This window comes from Schistosoma haematobium, chromosome 1 (genome assembly GCF_000699445.3).
Source record: "Schistosoma haematobium chromosome 1, whole genome shotgun sequence".
In the NCBI taxonomy this organism is placed as follows: Eukaryota; Metazoa; Platyhelminthes; class Trematoda; order Strigeidida; family Schistosomatidae; genus Schistosoma; species Schistosoma haematobium.
This window is the reverse complement of record NC_067196.1, coordinates 65,623,666-65,648,380: the sequence shown is the minus strand read 5'-3', so window position 1 is coordinate 65,648,380 and position 24,715 is coordinate 65,623,666. Positions and strand designations below refer to the sequence as shown.

At 30.5% G+C, this 24,715-nt stretch overlaps 1 protein-coding gene across 2 annotated transcripts in view; it reads left to right on the top strand.

Moving 5' to 3' along the window:
• MS3_00001882 (uncharacterized protein) overlaps positions 1 to 24,715 on the top strand; it is a gene marked incomplete at both ends in the record, with an annotated part of 108,123 nt that overhangs the window by 61,208 nt on the left and 22,200 nt on the right. For both annotated transcript variants that reach the window (XM_051209386.1, XM_051209387.1), the window contains 7 exons: positions 1,574 to 1,789; positions 4,109 to 4,202; positions 13,099 to 13,296; positions 15,670 to 15,984; positions 20,195 to 20,517; positions 22,154 to 22,603; positions 24,014 to 24,391. In XM_051209386.1, coding sequence (XP_051074839.1) covers positions 1,574 to 1,789; positions 4,109 to 4,202; positions 13,099 to 13,296; positions 15,670 to 15,984; positions 20,195 to 20,517; positions 22,154 to 22,603; positions 24,014 to 24,391 — 1,974 coding nt within the window. The remainder of the gene's footprint in view (positions 1 to 1,573; positions 1,790 to 4,108; positions 4,203 to 13,098; positions 13,297 to 15,669; positions 15,985 to 20,194; positions 20,518 to 22,153; positions 22,604 to 24,013; positions 24,392 to 24,715) is intronic.

The window sequence follows — 24,715 nt, the reverse complement described above, 5'->3', positions numbered from 1 at the left end:
GAAAGTAAATTTATAAACATGTTTATTTAAATAAAGCCAGAACGAACATTGTTGCAGAATAATATGAATTCATTATATTTCATGGTTTCTCACCAGCTGCTTACAACCAAATGTGTATTAGAATTTTACATTGAGATAAGAAATAGTATGGAACAATTGACATAAGTGAATGTAAAGAATGACAAAGATTATCAATAATAACTATATGCATGTATGCAAGAACAGGTCCGAGGTTATTTGATGTCAGAATCAAGGAAACATTATAGATGGGTGATGTAATTAGTTGAGTGAAGTCCAGAGACAGATAAGATAAATTATGTGATAATTTCAGAAGTAATGAAGAGTTCACATAAGATTCATGGAATTAAAAAACTGGTAAGATGGGTTGCGTAGTAATTGAATAGGATTTGAAAAATTTACATAAATTAAGAGAATCAAGTGAGTGGAAATGTATGAGTGAAGGGGTGGTTTAAGAATTCGGTAATGGAAGAGAAATATAACGAAGTAAACATTAAAGAAATAAAACTAATGACTAAAAAATTGAAGTATCAGGGTAGTAATAGATTTATCACTGTCTCTTTTTGAATATATAGATCAGGTTTGAGTTTCGTTTTTATCGCGATCACTTCAGCGAAACGGAGAGGAAAAGTATTTCTTTGTCTGTTAATAATTTTAAAAGCACGAGGAATGCCAATGGTATGCCGGGTGTCAAGTAAATACCGAGCTACTGCACTGTTAAGAGCCTTTGTCCCTCGCAGTCTCAATTTCTTCAGAACATGCTCGGAAATGCGAACATGTACTCTTCTCTTGGTTCTTCCAATGTATGTGCTTTGGCACGTACATGTAAATCGGTAAATGCAGTTGGAGCTACTGAGAAGAGAGGACCTGTCGATTGTAGTTTGTTTGAGTGAGCAGTTTGTTTCCCATACCGTTGTCAGTTTTGCTGCTTGCTAGGTCACTTTCAACGCGGAATTTATTCTGTGATTAATTGTTCCAGTAATTTCGTCTCCTTTGAAGTGTAAATATAAGAAGCAGGTTTTCTTTTGCACTTTATCGTATTTTACCCGAGGACTAGTTTTGGCATATTTCTGAATGAACTTAGCCGAATATGCATTTTCACGTAGGCAATTTATGGCGAGAACAATTTCATCTCTCAGGCATATCTTTAAACAAATTTTGCGTGCTCGGTCAAAAAGGGTTCGTACAATACCCTTTTTGTAACTCATTGGAAGGTTATTACTGATAACTTTTGTCATTCCAATTGTTTACATTCACTTATGTCAATTGTTCCATACTATATCTTACCTCAATGTAAAATTCGAATACATATCTGGTTGTAAGCAACTGATGAGAAACCACGATATACAAAGAATTCATATTATTCTACATCAATGTTCATTTTGGCTTTATTTAAATTCATAAAGGGAACTAATTGCATGGCATGTTTATTTGTTTTTTCTAAATGGTACTTGATTTAAGAGTATGATTTAACTAATATTCTGAATGTGACAACATTTATGTCCGTGAACTTTCTCAACCAGAAAACTATTTTTTTATACTTTATTGTTAATAGGTCAAAATTATATTACAATTACGATCTGATCATGAAATTGATAAAGGATCACAACAAAAAATTTCATATTTAACAGTAGAAAAACGAAAAAATCAAGTTTGTTTAAATGATCCAAATATCAATGGAAGTGAATCAACTCCAAATATAAAATGTTCAAATTTACATGGTCCAAAATTATTTGCAATGGATGGAATTTTTACAGAAGAAGATTCGATGGTAATATTAGATTTCACAAAACAGCTAGATAATGTGGTTGAATATTATAAAATAATTTTTTTTTACTTTTTCTACCTGAAAATACATGCTTGTTGATAACATTGAATTATGTTTAGACTCTTTTGCCATTTATGAAAACCTAGGAAACAATCTGTCATGTTGAAACCTTAAGAATGAATACGGATAAATCCCTTGGTAGCTTTGAACAGAGTACAAAGAATAAGGTTTGCAATGTTAAGATGAATGAATTGTTTATAATATAGGACTATCCGTCAGCTAATTCGTTGCTCATTAAAGAACTTTTGTATTAGACATATCACTGATCGAATAAAAATGTAATAGTCTACGTATTGTTCTATTCATGCTTCTATTTTCTGTACCACTCCATTATCGACTTTTTAATATAAAGGTCTGAATAATTGAATTGGATTATATGCTCATAATTTGCATCATAAAAATTTTATTAATTGTTAATAGTCGTAGCATTAAATAACCGGAATAGTAAATTCATTGTTGAAGTTGTGGTTGGTATTCATCATGGATTGATTTCAGTTAGACTAACATTAAAAATGGAAGGTTACTGAGCATCTTTATCGTTGTTGTATATAAACTCTTAGCTATCTTCCGTTCAGACATATCGGTAGTATAATAGTATTTACTAGTTGGATTAAATATTCATCGTGAAACATTGTTAATTGATTAAATTCAGAAACCCAAACCATTTTACCCAAAACTATTGGATCCGGTTATAAGCTTATGATTTCCATTCCTGGAGTAATCTTCAGTGAACACTGAGAAGGTATTTAATACTTCAATGAAATACCTGTTTAGAGCTCCCTGGCTTACAAAGAAGCCTCAACTGTGATCGATTTGTGACAAATACCACTCTAATATTATCCCAGTGAAATTTTCATATTAGGATGTCCTTAATTTAAAATCATCAATTTAATCTTAGTCAAATGAATAATTATCAAAGTTCAGAACAATTTATAAATTCACGGTAGCACACAAAAGCCCTTATATATCAGGATTACCTTAAAATTTGATGCATAACACTCATTGATCAGTTATTAAATTATAAATATTCTGGTAAATAAAGCTTATATAGTTGAATTTATCACTAGAATGAGTCAGGGATACATATTAATAAAACATCCTATGAAACTATTCATTTGATGGAAAATAGTTGGTTAAAAAACACTTTCCCGAAGAATCATAAAACTGTTAGTTAGTTGGTTAGTTAAGCAAAGATGGATAGTGGCTAGCAGTGGAATCTAGAGCGCGCGTTTCGTCCTATTTGGGACTCGTCAGCTGGGTTTGATTAAAAAGCTTATGACTTAAGGCTATATCGAGGCAATCCGCACAGAATGTACATATGCCAACATAAGACTGATCATTTGCAGTCCAAAATAACAATGGAAAGATACAGGTTAAACAATACCAAGTGAATGTTAGTTAGTTAGTTAAGGGACTGAATTGAATTTTAATTATTTTACAGATTTTCAAGAGTATTAGTAGTATCATTCTACAGATTAAAAAAGTTTTTTCTAATCCCAAATTCAAATTAATTTCAATTAAACTTTTCTTCATATTTTAGTTATAAATCTGCAAATCTTTTTCTTTTCATAATCAATAAAGAAAAGCACATTGAGATATGTGAACAAAAGTTACAATTAAACTAGTTTGTATTAGAAGTGAAAAAGAAAGCAATGGATTTATGTCATTTATGTCTTGAATACTTACAAAAGCTTACCCCACCCCACCCCTCCATTAATACAGATAAAATGTAATACTAGAAGATGTGAAAATAATAATCATTCTATCTTGTAATGATAATTTCAACAGTTGAGATCATGAGTCAATTGAAGCTAGACAACCATGGAAAACCTGGAAGCACTGGACGGTTGTTTCGTTCTATTGTGAGACTCCTCAGTAGTGCGTGTCCATGGTGGTCTTGCTTCAATTGACTCATGATCTCAACTGTTAAAATTACTACAATCTCCACAAAACCCCTACTTGTAATGATAAGTTTTAATGATTGAAATAAAGTCAGTTAAAAAGAGAGCTCAAATCACTTAACCCTAATTCATTCTGAATCATTTTTATCTTTATCAGTCAAACAATGAAAACTTTTGCTTATGTTTTCTCTCATGTATTTCTTACTCTACATCGTTTTATGATGAATTCATAATTCTACATTAATATGATATCAGTGTTATTATTTTAAAAAAAAAACAACATCTAATTACTTGTTTCTTCATTTCTTTTTACGGTGTGAATATATAATTTATCGAAATATATTCTCTTTTGAACAATTAGGCAGAGTTATGCGCATTTGCTCTAACCGATATTATTCAATCAGTTGTAAATGGATCCGATGGTTGCCTTATATCATTTGGTACACGTGATTCAAGTAAGTAAAATTTTTATTTATATTCAGAAAATATTGATTTAACAGATCAACTTAGAGAGTAATATTTTTTCTATCATTAAATGACACTGACATATGAATATTGGTAACTTTTGAACTAGATACAAATAAATATGAAAATTCAGCAAATTTTCTAAGAAACATCTAAATAACACTTTTAATGTTAATCTCATAATTACAACTCCGCCTGGAGTCCCTCCTGGGCTACTCATAATTACACTAGTGAATAGTTAATTTATTCAAGCTATTTGCTTGAAGCACAATTCATTGTATTTTTTTGGGTTATGTAAGATTTTGTAATGTAAGGATTCAAATTTTCCTGTTGATCATATTAAGGACTGCAGTGATCAGTTCTGATATTTGTTGTAGATTGAACGCTATTTGTTATATCTGATCGTCACTAATTGTTGTGCCAGAATTGCTTATATCTTTAGTTGTAAAACTAGGATCCACTGCAACTCTTACGACGCGAAAGTAAGAATACAAAGACTAGAGTAAATGAAGATTTATTAAGCCGAAAACAAAACGACCCCAATCGAAAATACCCACATTTATATATTGATTGTACATCTATTTTGATTAATAGTTAGGATGAAATGACGTGTATGAAAAATAACCGAAATGATAACAAATTATAAGCTGTATGTCATGCTGAGCATAGTTCATGTCCACTGAATATAAGAATATCGTATGTCATACAGAACAAAATATCATATGGGAAAGCAGAATTAAAACAGGATTAATGTTGAACGAAAATCACAATGAGTAAATCAATCTAATTTTGACTTTTCTTCCCGTCATATGAAGTCCCTGTTAGTACATAAACGTTATGAGCTGATAGCCTCGATATTCTTGTTAATTACAAGTTTTGGTAAAGTTTTATATATTGAGAGAAAATCATCATTTAGATGAACTCGCATTCCACTCCATATGTTCATAGTGACACTGAAAATAAGGTTTAAATAGTAAAATACTAGGCTATCTCATGATGATAACATATTAGGTCTTAGTATTTAATTACTGTGACTATAAGAAATTGTAGCGAGTATCAGATGAGTTGTTAAAATACATAATATTGTAAATACTTTAAAAATGAGTTGAGAAGGAAATTGTACCCGCCATATTCTATTCATCATGAGTTATGTAAAAAAAGAAATACTGGAAAACAACTTATAGTATCTATAGACATTTAAAAAAATCGACTGAAGAACATTCACACAACAAAAATAAATGAAAATTCTAAAATGAATGAAGTCATGGATATTAGAGTTAAATAAAACTGAAATGGTTAAAGTGTCAAGTCAACATATTTTGTTACGATAGTTGTGTAAAGTTAATAATTTTGTATGTAACCATAACAAAACGTTCGATCATTTGGTAATTATGACCTTTGTAATTAAACAACTGTAAAATGTATAAAACATGTCTATCATATACCTTAGATCATATGAATTGCACTATGCTACATTTTTTTATCCTTCCAATATAATTGGTTTAAAGCAATTATTCTCTTTGATAAATTCCCATAATGTAATAAGACGAAGATTATCAGAACTATGTGATATTAGATGGTGGTTGGAGGTAATCAACAGGAAACCATGGACCCGGGTTTCGTGCTACTTGGCACTCGTCAGCAAGGTGCACCTGTAATCTTGAGGGAACTGATCCTCCCTGGAGGATTCGATCTCGTGTCACCCAGCTTCACAGTCAGAGACGTTACCACTGAGCTATTCGAGCCGCGACTGACCTCCTGTAGGACTGAGATTTAATCACATTTGATTGATCACTGGGTGGTGATCAATGTCATGCTTGTCTAGTCCTTATTAGTGCAGTGTCGAGTCGGCTAGGCTGGTGGCCACATTGCAACATGGTCGATAGCATTCGATCTGCACTAAATAAGGACTAGACACGCATGACATTGATCGCCACCCAGTGATCAATCAATTGTGACTGTGTGATATATTAGCACAATACATTTCGAACAATCTGATCACATATATACTTGTTAAGAACGTTTATATATAAAAATAAAAGGTCAACTAGACTAGAAATGGAGGGTAAGAGGAGACAAGGATAATAATAATAAGAGTAATAATAATAATGTAAATACAATTTGAAACCTAATCACTCTGGATAATAAGCCAATCTTACCACGGATGGTTGACCTTTCATTGACCTTTTATCTTTATATATAAATGTTCTTAATAAGTACATTATGTGTGATCAGATTGTTCGAAATGTATTACGCTAATATATCACATAGTTCTGATAATCTTCGTCTTCTTATTACATTTTCGTAATTGGTTTAAGTGTTATTAGAGAAAAGAGAACTGTGACAAACTTAGCAAAAAATCAAGAAGTATTAATTTTTAATTCATTTATAGGGTAGATTTTGGATTGTAAGTTGACAAATTGGTGGGTTTATTTTAAGGTCTATTAATTTCATAACTTCTGAAGCACATTTGGAAATAAGCTGAAACCAAATCTAATAAATTCAGATTGTATTACCACATAAATCTAAGTAACCTTTACCAATACAAATTTACTGAATGATGTGATATGGAAAGAATTCCCTTTGATTTCCTTTGATTTGTTATTTTAAGAAATCAATGTTTGTTATTTGGAATCAAGTTAGATTTTTATCTAGTCAATACATTTAGTTCACTCAGTTAATGTTATAAAAAGCTAACATGAACCTGGAAAACAAACTCACTTTATATCATATCAGTTTATCCAATTTTATTGATCGAATCTCAACACGAAAACTTTTTTTTATTTCTAACGGAATATTTAAATGGTTTTAGTTACTGACAAGTTTCTTTAAGTTAAATGCAATACACTGTTATCTACCTACCTATAAAGATATTCATCTTAGTATTGTAATCAATATTTCTTTCAATAAATCATCCAATAATATAGTTAAATAATAAAATGAAAAGCTTAAGTCTTTCGGCAACTATGATTTTGTGATAATTTACACCTTTTGTTTTGTTAGAAATTCTCTTAGTGATTTGTAAAATTGATTGTTTTCCACAGAAAAAATCCTATGCAAAACTAGATTTTGTATATATAAATCTATTGTATATGTATCAGGAAAAACAATCATTTCTTTCCGATAGCGACATACTATATTCACTTCATGTTTTGTTTGTACTTTATATATAACTGTCAATGATCCATGTATCGCTGATGTAATATTACATGTTTCACATTCACTTGTATAGAGTCTATCTTATATATTGATGGCTATTTTCTATTTAATTTAACTTCTCATTGGTTTTGTTAAATGATAATCAGTGGATTTGATTTATTGACAAGCATAAATGACAATGACAAGTTATTTATAAGATTATAAAGTTGTGCTTGTTATTAATGTTGTTAATATTTTCTAAAGGAAATATAGTAGATCTAGTTAGTTTATTGTTGACAACAATAATCTCCAATATATACTTTTATTCCATCCACAGGAAATGTTAAAAGCGGTTGAATGTCGGCATATCTCACATATCACTTATTGCTTTCAGAAAAAAACTTTTAACTTATCACATTAAGTAGTTCTCAGTATAGATACAAGGACTATTATGCAAATGATTTACATTCTCGGAAAATAATGATTTAAAATGTTTTAGATAAGTGAAGGTGAAGGTTTATTATAAATTTCACCTTTTTATAATATAAATGAATTTATCACATTTCATTCATAGTCTACCCTCATTTCTCTTAAATTTAGTTAACATTTATTTGCAACACACAATGAGTTTTATTATCTAAAGTGTTATGTAAATAAATAATTTATTTGTAATATTCCAATGAGTAGAAAAAATTAGATTTTCCGACGTTTCGTCATTCAGTGTAAGCCACTTCTTCAGTGAATAAATAAAATAGCTAGACTTACACGGAGTTATGAAACGTCAGAAAATCTAGTGTTTATACTTACTGGGATATTACAAATGTATTATTTATTTATAACAATCCAATCAATGCTTAATTTATTCGAAATTATCAAGTCAAACCTTGGTAATGATACCTGTAAAGTGTTGTTTATTATGAATCAGTTAAAATTTGAAGCGTCAGATGAAGAGTGTAAGTACAAGGTTATTAGGTCTACTGAAAAGTATAACCTTCAACCTTTATTTATTGTCTAAACAAATTTGTTCATAAGTAAAATGTTTGAAATCAGCATAAACCTGTTTAATTTTCATACTTCTATTTTTCTCTAATACCCTGATTATTACTTAAATCTGATTTGATAGTTAAAAACTTAGATCATTTTAGGATGAGATCACTTCTATTTTTCATTTGAATATCGACTTACATATTTATCAAACAACTATCAGTACAAATGTACAGCTTAAATAAATGATTTAATCGAAATGAGAATTTTCTTCGCTGAATTTTCTTCACTTTTACTTAAAGACACAACAGATTACTGTCATATATATATAAGAACTTAGAAGAAGAACAATCATTTTAATTGGCATCATAGAAATCAAAAGGTTAAAAAGGCCTAGTTAGTTCCTATACAAGCGACTATTATTCAATGTTCTCGAGTTTAAAGTCGATAACGAGTCAATGAAAGACAAAGAGAATAAAATGTTACTTTAGACCTAACTAATTTTATAATAACATTATGGTAATTAGAAGTATTTGAATTATGGTATAAACTAGGAATTCCAGAAATAACTCAGTTGGATCAAGAAGTACTAGATAAACATGAACTTATGTACTATATTTGGAATTGTAAATCAAGCCTACATCAAGTACAAAGGAATCATTAGTTCATACAAACACTATAAACGTATCATTATTTTTGAAGTGCTGGTAGTTCATCTTTTAAAAAATAAAACGTTCAAGTAGCTACGTTTCATAAATGATAGTTATCTTCTTCTTTTTTTATGTTAACTTAATCAAATATTTACTTTATAGCATTTAATTCGATTTTCTATTATATACAACTAAATAAGATCAGACAACCCCTTTGATATATTCACGTATTACTCATATAGATTATTTGTAAACAAATAAAGTAAGCAAATAAATAAATAAACAAATATTATTCTCACATTGATTTATTTGTTTATAACGACAATAATTGGAATAACATTTTCAAAGCCGTATATACATATACATATCTACCTACCTACCTACATATCTATCTATCTATCTCTATATATATTTACATGATCAGAATAGAAATACATACAAACATTAGATAATAAACGAATTCTTTTCATCTAATCTAACAATATTTATGTATAATCAATTTCCTATCGATTATTATTACTGATATTTTATAATGCTTAGATATTAATTATTATTATTGAATGATATTATTAATAGAATTTCTTATTTAGTTCGAGATTATTAGATAGAATATTTCTTGAATTGATATAATTAAAATAAGAGTTAATGGGATAGTTACAATAAAAGATTGAATTTAAACATATAGATAAGTGATTGATTGTAAATGATGAAGTTAACCAAGTTCAAAGTGAATCATTAACTCATTAAATAATATTGGATTATGCTATGTGATTTTTTTTTCATACCAGATAACAATTTATTGTGATGATTTTAGTCGAATTACTTCCAGAAAAAATATTGACCATATTAACATTTTAAGTTATCTGGGATATCATACATAATATATACTCTATAGATTTAGTAAATATATGAGAAATAATAGTGACATCATATCATACTACTAAAAACTATGGTACAATTAGATGGTGGTTGGAGGTAGTCGACAGGAAACCATGGACCCGGGTTTCGTGCTACTTGGCACTCGTCAGCAAGGTGCACCTGTAATCTTGAGGGAACTGATCCTCCCTGGAGGATTCGATCTCGTGTCACCCAGCTTCACAGTCAGAGACGTTACCACTGAGCTATTCGAGCCGCGACTGACCTCCTGTAGGACTGAGATTTAATCACATTTGATTGATCACTGGGTGGTGATCAATGTCATGCTTGTCTAGTCCTTATTAGTGCAGTGTCGAGTCGGCTAGGCTGGTGGCCACATTGCAACATGGTCGATAGCATTCGATCTGCACTAAATAAGGACTAGACACGCATGACATTGATCGCCACCCAGTGATCAATCAATTGTGACTATGGTACAATTTCCAATTATCTGTAATGAAGTGAACTGAATTATTCAAATAAAATAGTATATATTTTAAATGATCAGGGAATTTCTGTTTCAATGAAGATAATTTTTTTAGTTTTTAAACTGAACATGTGATCAATGTTGTTGTTGTTGTTGTTGTTGTTAAGGGTATTTTTATCAATCGACTATTTTCGTTTTTTACTAGATTTATTATTATTTTCAGGTTTATCAATTGTTTCTATAAGAACTTATTTTATACTTAATTTCACTAATTAAAAAAAAGAGGCTCAATCAAATTTATCATTAGTGTATGATTTTATCATTTATTCTGGTGTAAATTCTCTTCTACAAGTATGATATGATTATTACAGTTTTCTTTTAAGAATAAGCTTTATTAAATTTCAATGTTTGTAGTTGTAATAATGATTTAAAGATTTTTTTTTCTTTCATTTGATCATCACAACAATTTAATTGATAATTGCACGTAGAATAGAATAATTCAAGGTTGAGTCAAGGCAACTAATCTATGGAAATGAAAAGAATGAACTTACAATTAATTTCTCTTTTTTTTTTGCTTCTTTTTCTTTACAATTCTTAGAATAAATATATTTATATAGTTATTGTACAAAATAATAAATGCTTTATGCCTCATTGATCAAATACAATTAATCATCTTCCTTTCACTTCTTTATATGTATATGAGAGTTAGAGATATATAGTTAAATACTTGTGTGATAGTAATTTACATTGCCACTTGAATTAATGATATGTAGATGAATATCCATATAAACAGTAGTTGTGTGTATATACGAGTTTATTTTTTATGCCTATAAATATAAGTTATTGTATAGCTAGATAAAATAGTAGGAGACAAATATAGAAGATTTATTTATTTCATTATATTGGTTAGATTAAAGGAAGAAAAAGAGAATAAAGTAAGAAGGATATTAATATTATAGAACATAACTTTCAAGATCTTTGATGAAGTCGTTTATCTATGAACTTTTGAGAAATTTCATATTACAAAGTAAACATCTATATAAGTTATATAAATCAATGATGAACACTATCTAGAAATCTTTGATAAGCATTTCTAACAAAAAAATCAATTTATTAAACTTGATGGCACCGTTTTAGGATAGTTTTCATTCTCAATTGAAAACTTAGTGAGCTTCTTTTCAGTTCCTTGTAGATTTTTATAGATTTTGCAAAGGAAATGATTGATGAAGACGTATAAAACTGTTATCCACCAATCTTTAGTTGTTAGCGTCTTACCACTCAAAAAATATAATCGTATTATAAATGGAATTAAAATAATACACAGATGTTAATTTGAAATGATGTAATGATAATCATTATGATTAAGCTAAGAAACACTGATAGATACAATGCATCATATGTGAAATTTGTAGGGAAAAGGATTATTTCGTCTCATCTTAATAAAGGACTTAGTATTTCAGTATAGGTTTAGCTTAGATCGACTTGTGATTTCAACTGTGAAAGTACTACAATCTTTACAAGCCCCCATAATGATACGAAAAAAATTACCAACTCGCATAAGCAAAGATTGATAGTGGCTACCAGTAGAATCCAGGATGCTCGTTTCGTCCTATTTGTGACATCTGAGTTGATGTTCACTCTGGGACTTGAGCTCAGTACCATTCGCTTCAAACACCACTATCCATCTTTGCTCATAATACTTGTCAATTTAAACAATACCAAGCCAATCCGCACAGTATGCACGTATGCCAATGAGAGACTGATCAATCGTAGTTCTAAAAATTAATGAGAAGATTCAAATAAACAATACCAAGTGAATTAAAACCCATAAGGTTTGTCACAATACCATTTGACATAATGATCATTTATAAACATGATAGCAATGTTAAAATTTGTATATTTTCAATGTATAGACCGAAGTTCATTTATAAACTTGTCATAAAAATTTTAATCAACAATTAATTATCTCAATAGTTGAAATCAGGAGTCATTTGAAGCTAGACCACCATGGAAAACCTAGAAGCACTGGACGGCCGTTTCATCCTAGCATGAAACTGACTTCAAGAGACATTTTCTGGAGTTCTAGTGAGAAGCCGTGACGGATGGAGTTCAACCAGGTTTGTTGTGAGATATCAGCTCACTGAGGATAATGGTGTACGATGGCGCAATTTCGTGGACTGGTTGAAATTAGACATTAATACCGTTGGATGCCGGTTCAGTGGTCTAGTTGGTTAAGCGCCTAGTGCGAGGCTGATAGGCCCTGGGTTTGAATCTCGCGGGGTGCGGGATGTACACTGTTGAGGATTACCATACTAGGACGAAACGGCCGTCCAGTGCTTCAAGGTTTTCCATGGTGGTCTAGCCTCAATTGACTCATGATTTCAATCAGTGAAATTAATTATCTCTCAATGACATTGATGTCTGTCACTATAATAATAGATTCTATAAAAGTTTGAATCCTGTAGATGGATCATTGAAAAAATAATCTTTCTTTACTTTAGATCTTTTCTAATATCATAGTTAATCATTTACCAATCTTTCTTCTTCACAATCTATTAAAAGTGTCTAGAAACATTGAATGAAAGTACTTTTTTAACTATACTGTTTGTTATAAGGATAGAATAAAAAGTTTCATTTTAATAAATATGTTCATCAAATTGTTTTAATTAAATTTTTCCGAAATTTCCTTTTTCTACTGTTTAAATTTTATTATTGATTGATTTCTATCCTCTGATTGTTTAGTTTTCTTTCTTAATTTCTAATCCTTTTCAGTCAAATCTAATTCAATGTTTGGTGATGACAAACAATCATCTGGTCTTGGCATTATCCCTTCAGCTATCTCTTGGTTATTTCGATTAATCACTGAACAAAAAGAACGTACTGGTGCAAGATTTTCTGTTCGAATATCTGCAGTTGAAGTGTATGGTAAAGAGGAAGCACTTAGAGATCTTCTCTCTTCTGTTTCGAATAGTAAGCTGACGGATAGTATATATATAGATATATATTTTTTTTTTTGAAGAGAACTAAAAATTATCTACTTTTTCTATGTTAATAAGATTTCTGATTAATGAACGACTAGGAAATTTTTGTTACTTAGAGATAAAAAATATTCTCACCTTTTATTTAATTCTATTTATTGACTTTGATTGCTTTTCATTTCTTGTTAGTTAAAATAAAATTCTAATTGACGCCATTTTATTTTATGTACAAACAGGCTGATTTTGTTTCTCAGGTCATTTGATTACGTGTGTGTTTGAGTGAGTAAGTGAGTTAGTGAATGAAAGAAAGAGAAAGCAATTTAAATGATTCCCTTACTAAGTACAAATTTCCAAAAAAAAAACAATAGTTTGAAGTAAGCATCAGAAATGTGTTTCAATTAGTTGAATATCGTGACTAAAATTAACAAATACTGATAAAAAGTCTGTTCTTTATCAAAACATCTCACTGAAACATGTATACTGATAAACATTTTCCTTACAAAGGTGAAGGAAAACAACTTATTTTTCCACCTAGATTAAAAGATGGAAACAGAAATGCCCGGCTCAACGTAGAGCTAATGAGTGAGAGTAAGAGAAATGTTAGATCATGTTAGGATTCGAACATGTGACTTTATAGTTTTCTCTCATACACAGTCATCATTAACATTCATAAATCAGTTTGCGTGAATTACGAATAATAATGAAACTGAATATTGAAAAGTTTCGAGATTGGCAGGAATATGTATGATTGTTTGAATTTTCTCTTCACTCTTAATTTCAAAACAACTTCTCACGAACTATGTTCACTAGGAGGGTTGGCAATGTTGCAGCTGCGTATTTTTAGGTGGTATTTCATCTGTCAAAAACAATAACAAACATGAATGAAATGACAAATAAGTAATTAAAAATACAAGCTAAACAAAATAATACCTATTTTAAACTAGTTTCATGTGAACAGAGCTAAAATTTGTCTCACTGATGAAACCTGTGAAAAGGAATTAAAATTCACTCATGATTTTTTTAAGCGAAAAGAATATACTCTAAAGTCCCTGATGAAACTTATGACGATGATAAGATCTGAAGCAAAACCACCGAAACAAACAAATAAGCTACTATTCTGAAGTATAACAGCTTAGACGTTCCAGTGAAATAATGATTCGATGTATAAGAATATCTCTTGAATGAACAGTAAATGCCGCAAGATTATGCCTATTATGCTTCAGCCAGATATTATTGGGTTCAAGAAATAAAGATGAACTGCGTAGTTCCACTGTCTATGTGTAATTTTACCATTTCTACTGGTTCTGTGAGACTAGTTATGTTGGGCGTACAACCAGGAACTTATATCATTGAATTTTTGAATATCGACTTGCATTGTTAACCAAAGGACAAAATAAAGAAACCGAAAGCCCCACTTACGGATATTTAACCGTTACTTTTTACCATATTAACACTAATTTAATTTTCAAAGTTATCTATGGAATTTCGTAAAATCTGTCCTATATTTCCAAATTTAATGTCTCACAGATAACTGAAGCCTATTGTTTGTCTAGAGAAAATGTTTTTACAGACTTTTCATTTACCTTAGCCTTCTACTGAACTGCTCTTAATATTGCCAAAATACCTTTTCAGTCCCATTCAATTTTAATTTCTAATTTTATTCTTACATAATCTGTCTTAATAACCTAATTATTTAGTTTTCTTTACGCTTCATATATTACTTATTATTAACCTTAATGTTATCTATAAAACAAAATATTTTGAGATTTACTGTAATGTTATTATAACGAATGAAGGTTGTATGAAATAATATTTAAAGTATTTACGCCTGTTACTCCTTGTGGAGGAACATAGGCCGCCCACCAGCTCTTTCCAGTTGTTACTCATCCTTTTCATGTCTGATTCTATATCCCGATGTATTGTGTTCTTTGGTCTTCCACTTTTCCGCTTGCCTTCAGGATTCCAAGTTACGGCTTGCCTCGTGATGCACTTTGATAATTTGAGTAGTCATGTATGTCTTATCCATTTCCATCGTCTTTTCCTAATTTCTTCTTCAGCTGTAAACTGGTTTGTTCTCTCCCAGAGAAGGCTGTTGCTGACGGTATCCGGTCAATTTAATGTTGAGTATCTTGCGTAGACAACCATTTATAAATACTTGTACCTTCTTGATGGTGGTTGTTGTAGTTCTCCAGGTTTCAGCTCGGTACAGTAGAACTGTAATATTTAAAGTAACTGAGGTATTAATAGACAACAATTATAAATTATTTCAACGAATGTTTATATATTTGGACTTTATTTGTCTAACACACAACTATCTGCATTCACAAGTTGCTGGGTTTCCTTTTTCTTTTTCGAAATACTAAAGCTACAGATGCAGCAGGAGCAAATGCACCTGGTGTTTACCTTCGTGAAGATCCGATTTCAGGTACTCAACTAGAAAATCAAAGTGAACTTAGAGCACCCACAGCTGATAAAGCAGCATTTTATTTGGATTCTGCGTTATCTGCTCGTTACCAATCGATAACAACTGATGGTTCACCAGCAAAATCCCTAACAGATTCATCACCTTTAGAATCTAATTCTTCTAATCCAGCAATATTATGGAAAAGAAACTCACATTTATTTTTTACACTGCATATATATCAATACAGAGTAGAAAGAAGTGGTATCGGTTCTGGTGGTAAGTAAAATTCTAGATAGACTTACATGTTTAAGTTAATTTAATCCATTTTTTGTATACCATAACAATAATAAATATGACATAATTTTGTACAATACTATAGTAGCATAATGTTATGTCAAAAAGTGAATTTCTAGAATAAATGATTGTTCTTGAGGTAATTAATGGCGTTATTACTGTCATTAATTATTACACATTCAATTCAAATTACAAGGATTATGACTGGTATTTTATTTATAAATAGATTAATAAAGGGGTTTTGTGGAGATTGTAGTAATTTAATAGTGGAATTGAAGAGTCGATTAAAGCTAGACCACCTTGGAAAACCTAGAGGCACTAGACGGCACTGTACTACAATCTACACAAAACCCCTTGCTGATGATAATCATCACGTGCTCACGAGTGACTGGCTTCAAGAGGTAATTCCTGGAGTTCTGGTGATAAGCCGTGACCAATACAGTTCAGTCGTACCTGTTGTGAAACAGTAACTCACTGAAGACAATGGTGTACGGAGGCTTGATTTTGTGGATTGGTTGAAGTTAGACATTAACACCATTAGTGATCTATGGGTTAGGCTTTCGCACGTGAGACTGATAGGTCCTGGGTTCGAATCTCGCGGGGGGCGGGATCGTGGATACGTACTGCTGAGGAGTCCCAGACTAGAACAAAATGGCTGTCCACTACTTCTAGATTTCCCAAGGTTGTCTTGCTTTAATCGACTTATGAATTCACCTATTAAATTAATTTAATAAAGCTGACTTAGTGTTTTATGTAATTTCAAATAAAAATAAAAACATTTTAAGATAAGGATACGTTATTTCATGAATTGAAAAAATTAGAAAAATGGAGCAAATTTCATATAACATAAGTATATAGAACCTAGTAGGTATGATATTACTTTAGAGAGAATGAATCAATATTTACCTGCAAAAACCCTCTCTATCATAAAAAGAATCTAACTGTTTATAGTGGATTAGAACCTATTGAATAAAATAGATTTACACTTAGTTTATTGTATAATTAAGACGATAGTTACATTTACAGAACAATACCACATATTTCTAATAAATTACTAACATCAAAAAAGACCATGTGGAATAGGTTATCTGTAATAAAGTTATGTAAATTAGGCTTTACACTATGACCATTAACATAATAACAGAAAAACATATAGTTAAATACTTATGGGAATAAAGGAAATGAGAAATGAATCTATAATATTATTGGATAACATACTGATATGACTGAAATTTGGAATAATCTATTGCTAAAATATTCTTCAGAGTAAGTAGAAGCTATTCATTACGGACTACTAATTTTTCTTCATTGAAGGTTAGTTATTGATTTTTTGAACTAGTATTACTTTTGAAAATTATAGTTTCTTGATATTTTCTGTTCTTCGATTGTTATGAGAGACCAATTTCAATAATACTAAAACCCGTACTACTCAAGTTTATACAATACTAGAAGTAACTCGTGAATACTACAGACCAACAGATGTTTATCACTTTCATCACAGTTGAAATTATTACATAGAACTTTGATGTATATTTCGATTATATCTATTGTTGATGTACTATAGTTATTTTTTGAATAATTTATCACTTACTGATTAATTTGAATGAAGATTTTAAAATAAAAGCGTATCTCTAGCATTTGATCTAGATCTAGATCAATCGCCTTTGTTCTTTATATCATTCTTAACGAAATTTTATGTTTTCAGAATAATCACAATACAGAGAAAATATACTGATCCTAGAAATTAGGATTATGAGAATGCTATTTACATTATCTTCTAATTAACATGCTTTCTTATGTACATAGTGAGTTTTCTGATTAAAGAATGATTGGATTATACGTTTAAGGAGGGAAAAGTTTTCATCATTCTGTAATCATATGATTCTGTATTCTTTTGATTATGAGAGTAAATATTTAACAGGGTTTTTGGAATGTGTTCAAACTTCTAAAGTAAATTCTAGATTTTTTTTCTCATATTCTTAATATATCGTAGCCAAAGAAATCATGAGTATCTAATAGTTAATATTGTTTTAATTGAACTCTTAATATATAATGTCCATTTAAAGAAAGATTATGATGATGAAAGATTATTATGTTTTATCTCTAACTGAAATACATATTTCACTGTTCAGTGCTTTTAGGTTTTCAGTGGTAGTCTAGCTTACATCGACTCATGAATTCAATTATTAAAATTAATGCAATCACCAAAAACCGCCATTCTAAAACACATACGACAGTCTTCATTTTTTAAAATAAATTACAAGCAAAAGGGTTGTGAGAATTATATCCAATTAGAAACAAAGATGGATAGTGGTAAGTAGTGGAATCCAGGATGGGTGTTTCGTCCTATTTGTGCTTGCATCTCAGAGTTGATGCTCACTCTGGGACTCGAATCCAGTACCATTCGCTTCAAACGTTATCACGTTGTCCATTTAGCTACTGAGTTTTGAGAGCCACTTGCGTATATAATGAGGTGAAGTTTAAATTCACATGGTATTGTTTACTTGAATCTTCCCATTGATGTTTATGATTGCAATTGATCAGTATCTTATTGATATATGTGCATATCATGCGTATTGCCTTAATTCACAAGCATTATAATCAAAGATGGATAGTGGCTAGCAGGTACATCCAGCTGACGAGTCCCAAGTAGGACGAATTAAGACAATACGCACAGTACACGCATATGTCAATAAGAGACTGATCAATTGCAGTCCTGAACATCAATCGGAAGATTCAATTAAACAATACCAAGTGAATTTCTTTTCAATTAGATATTTTTTAAAACTTGTTTAAAAGAGTACCATGTAGAAAATGTTGTAATCACCTAAAAAAGTCTATAATTGTCATATGAAAACGTGATCTAGTAGTCTTAATTATGTTATAGTTGAAAAGGAATTGGTATTTTTACATTTCAGCTTCATGTGTTTATTGAAGTTGAATGATTTAACATCATGAATTTAAGCAATACAAAAAATGATAATTCATGTCATTTCTAGCAGGTTTTATTGATTCAAATGTCAAAAGATTGATTTTGAAAGGGGAAAAAGAATATTAAGTGTACACATTCTGTAGCTCGTCTCAAGTAATATTAATTTTATAGCTGTTAAAATACCTATTAATACTGTGATGTGTGCTACATTAGTAGTATGTATCATCAATTGAAAGTGAAATGCCTGGTGACAGAAGGTTAATAAGATTAAAGGAAAGAGAACGAGAGCAGTGAATGATTAGTGCGAAGACGAAAGAACAATGAAGTCTGAGACGACTGATTGACATTTCACAAATGAAGTATTTACTGTATGGTTCTTCAAAAGTTAATAAGAAATTCTGTCATCTGATGTTGAAATACATTTAGTTGTCCCCATTTGTGTTCTCGTTCAATAAAATACCAGTCACTTTTTTAACGTTTTAAAGTTATTTATAGCAATTGCCGAGGATGATAAACGGTTCATGGTGTGTTGGGATCATAGTTACTATCACCTGACTTAAATCTTATTTATACGTTCATATAAGAATAATTACTAATTAATCACTGCTACAATAAACTGTCTTGAACAGCTTCTTTTTATTTATTTATTTATTAAACAATTAACTGAAATCTTCATCTTCAAATTATCCTCCTATCTATTAGAGAATTTTCACTGAATCATCTATTTAAACTTGTCTAAACTTGTTAGCTCTTCTTGGATAACTTAATAATATCAGTTGTTTCTAGGCACTTTATAGTTGCTACCTAAACTATATGATTTAATGATTTGTTTCACTTGTAAACTATTCATTTAGTTTTCTTACATAATTTTACAGAACTTTACAAATGAAATTATCAATAGGAAAACGTATCTAAAATTTAAGAAAAGTAACCTCATAGTCATCTTTAATTTTCTTTCATCGTCGTTGACCAGCTAGTTTTCATTGACTGTGCTTGTTTGTTCTAAAGAAAGTTTGAGAATATTTGACATTGAATTTTGTTTTGGTCGAATGACTGTCATTTTGTCTATCTTTGTTCAATGTTTTCAAGTTATTTACAGCCTATAACTCTTATATTTTATATTTTCAGTGGCCTCTGTGATTAACCAGCGATAAAATATAATAATACTATTATTTATTGTTTATTTACTTATGGCTTAATTAATAATTTTCACTGTAACATAACCAATGACTTTGATTTTTTTTATATGATTTGATAAAGTCGCTGGTGGTCGGAGTCGGTTACATTTGATCGATCTGGGAAATACAAAACTATCTAGAGATGTTGAAACAGACATTTCAGCTGATACGGAATCACAAAATTCAGAAAACAAGCAAACAACAACTTCATTAAACGATTCGGTGTTATCACTTTCTTCCATGACCTCAGTTGTCTTAGCATTAATCAATGGCAATAGACACCATCCTCATAGAAATAGTAAGCTTTCACAAATGTTACGTGAAGCTATTGGAAGTATTGGCTGCCGAACATGTATACTTATACAAACATCACCAAATGTAAATTATTATCATGAAAATTTGCAGGTAGGCTATATATATAATTAATTTCACTTATATGTTCACTAAAATGTTTAGGATACTATGAATTTCATCATATCTTTATTGTTTTTATTGCTTCTTAAATTTTATCGATTTCACATTGCATCGCATCAAATTCATACAATAACCTTTCCATTCTTCTGGTAGTAATCATATTGTAATTAGACAGACAAAAAATTATGTTCTAATTAGAGTAGGAAGGCAGGCAACACTTGGATGCAAGATTCTAATTCCGTCTTATTTGGAACTTCCACCCGAATTTCACTGTACCTGGGCTAATGTTCACACCAAGACTCGAGCCCGATAACTTTCGCTCCAAATTACCAACGTGTTATCCACTTAGTTACTGATTTTAGATAATCGCTTGGTTGTACAACAAAGGTGAATTTTTACTTATTTGTAAGGGCTTTTATTGTCGATCCAAACCAATAATTTATAAGGTTTTAAATCCTTATCTTGATCAAATATAACCAACAATCAATTATAAACAATGAATATGTTATGTCAGAGCAGTTGATGGTAACACTAATAGAGCGACCAATGTTACTTAAACTAATATTTTCCTTAATGGATTGAACCATATACCTCAAATAAACATATTTTAAAAGACAAAGTCAACTAAATAAGTATACACAATAAGAGATTTAATTAATAATTTATACACTACATATTCATTCAAGTTTGGTGTAACTCATGAGTTTAAATATCATAAATTAATCAGTAATCATTCCTGCGCAACATTATCTTCACGTTTGTAAGTATTTTCTAGATGATTGTCTGTTACACTGAGCTCTAAGCAGATATTTTAGGGTAAAATATGTTTGATATGGGAAGTCTCTTTGAAGCATTATATCAATCATAGGTAAATAAATGTCGTTAACATCTGAACGTACTCGTGATTGTGAATTTTCATTTAATTAAAAGAAACTGATTAGCTGTTAGACGTTATTCAATCTCTTGGTTTTGGATAAATTCATTTCAATGGATTATTCATGAGTTTGAGGATTAAAACATTCAAAGAATTTTGTATTGATGTTTTACCAATATTTCATCAATAAATCGAGCGTTTCTTTATATCACATATTATGTCAAGTATCATAATGTTCAGTACGTTCTAGATCATATGGCAATGGTAATAAGGGAGTGGAATAAATATTTGAGGATGATGACGACTTAGATCTATTGCTTACTGATATTTCCAGTCAGAATGTTTCTTCATTGCCTATTAAGTGCTGAAGTTACATTTGTTACGCATAACTTACATTAGCACAGAATAATTTATCTAGTCCACTACTACGTTCTTCTTAGAAATGAAAATAATTTGGAAATTGCATATTGTACATTTCTTCTGACTGTTTATTAATAACTGGGGTCTAGTTCAGAAAGTGTTGAACGTCAGAATATTATTGACTAAACCTACTGATTAGGATCTATGTTAATCCTTGAGTTACAATCTGTGTTGTTAATATTTTACTTAAGTTAGCTTATCCTGGAAGTTTTTCCTTGGGTTTATTTATTCAGCTTAAAATTGTACTTTACTTTTCGTAGTTACCTCATCTGTAGCCAAAATAATAAGCTTTTCAAGTTATTTCATCACTTTGTTTTTTCTTTCATTAAATAGCTTTTACAGTTTGCATCTAAAATTCAAAGAAGTCGACGCCATAGGACTCATGAGAGAACATTAGTAGGAACTAGTCCAAATAGCAGTGAGATAAATTCTAAGGTTGATGATCAGAATACCAGCTCCGAAGACAGTTCTTCTTGTGATAGTTTTGGTTTAAGGCGAGCAGGACGGTTACGTTTAAATATGGGATTACGCTCAGCTATGAAACGTTCAAATGGATACAAAGGATTTTCCACAAAATATAGGCATTATGGTCCTGATAGTCTCTTAAGTGTACCTGCTTCATCTGAGAAAGATTATACATCTAGTAGTGAACAATCATGTGATACTGTTATTTACTTAGGACGTCAAGGTCTACTGAGTCATCAATATGTTCAAGATGATAATCAGAAGGTACGTTCTCGACTTGGTAAACCAACATCAGGAGCAAGTATTGACACAGGTTCAGTAAGTTTTTGTATATGTTCACTTGTATTTGTCGGTATGCATCCGGTTATCAACAAATAAGATTAACGATAACCCATTTTTAGTAGGTGTTGATTACAATTATAAGCATACATGATTTAAGTTTTTGATAATCTATATCCTTATATTAAGTACTCCTGTGTAGGTGACGCTGGTAATTTAAATTTATAACATGTTAGGATTACTTTGCTGGGAACTAATTTTCCTGTATGATAAAAACAAACAATTCAGATAAATTACCAATTATTCATTTTCATATTCAAGTGGTTGGAGACAATCGATAGTAGACCCTGAACCTGAGTTATGAAGTTACGTAATGTGATTAAGAGGTGGTTTATTTCTACTAACTTTTCACCATAGTATGTTTTAGGCTAGTAATAATTTTGTAGCTAGTAACATCTAAAAATTAAGTTATCAACGTATAAATCCAACATTTGATATTACAATAATCTCCTATGGTGGACAAGATTTGTAGCTCAGGTGGATGATTTTGATGGAGTTTTGTTCCAGCTCAGAGAACAAGATAATTCCCATGCTTCATGCATTAATCGTCCTGATGACTGTTATTAGATAACTCCCAATGGTATACAAATTTCAAAAGACAATACGAAGCATAGTGCTGATCACAAGGTCACAAGCACACGAAGCGAATAAAAATAGAAATGAGAATAAATGTGAAAGAATTAGTAAATTGGATTTAAAAACCACACCTATAAGAAAGCTAATGAGTCACTGAGAGAGTTAAGCAACTAATATCTAAGCTAATAAAAGGGATATTAGTGTACGCTGTAACACGTGATCTGACATACATGGTGATACAAACATGATGATAATACCAATAGTAATACGGTGATATAAACAAGTTGTCACTGATCAAATGATACTGTCTGACAAATACGCTAACTGAAAGTCTTCACTAAAACATATACAGACCCAAATATGAGTGAAGTGTTATAATATACATTCAGGTTACAAAACTGGATGATATGAATACATTCGTAGAATTTCAGTGTGTTTGGAAGAGAGATTGTTGTGTTATAATATTTGGTAGAACTATCGGCTTAAGCGAAGAGTGGATATTTTTCTCATAGTACATCAGTTTTAGAGTTCCCATTCATTTCCATGTATTCCCTGATAAAATAGATTGTGGTATTACTGACAATCTAGAATGTTTTTTCCTGAAAGACATCAAATGATAAACAGAATCGGGTTATAACATGTATTACCTGTGTAGTTTAGATATTAGCTGATATCACTGTTAATAACTGAGTTATTCACGAATAAACCTTCGACCTATTAATTTATATCTAATTAAGCATATTTTATCACACTGCGTTGAGACAATGTAAGTCAAATTATATTCAGATATATGAAATACATATTGTTATTTAGGAGGCAAGCAGTGGAAGTAAAGTGAAACAATTTGACGGACAACAATTACATGATTCACCAGTTGGTTCGTCTGTTGGCGTGAGACGTGGTAGTGGAGGAGCTGAGAGCGGTTCATTAGGTCATTCAGGAAGTCATACAAACTCTGGTGACCACTGTTCACCACAAGCAGTACATTCCAAGGAACGTAAAAGATCAGCACCACGTACAAATGTTTATGCATGGCCACGTAATGCAGTGAAGAATGCAATTGAAACTTTAAGTACTCAAAAAGAACAATGGGTTGATGGACCAAAATCAGATTTCCATCCATCCAACCCTAGTCATCAAGCATCTCAAACTACTACAAATGCAGTAGCGAAACCAAGCATGATAGATAAAGTGAGTTTTATGCTTTTGGTTATCTATTTGACTTAAAAATGAAGTAAATTTGTTATCTCATGACTGAACTATTTTTTGAGTTTATCAATCAAGGATAGCGAAAACTGAGTATACTGTGTTTATTTATATCAAACTGTTTTTCATGAAGAAATACGAAGTTTGTCTCACTACACTTTTAGATCTACTGTCGAAAGTAACAAAATGAGTGAAAAATGGAGATTAAAATGTATAAAATAGCGCTGAACTTATTTTAAACGAATATATAATTTCCTTGATATGAAATTGAAAAATATGTTTGTGTACCGATATGAAGTATAAAATAAT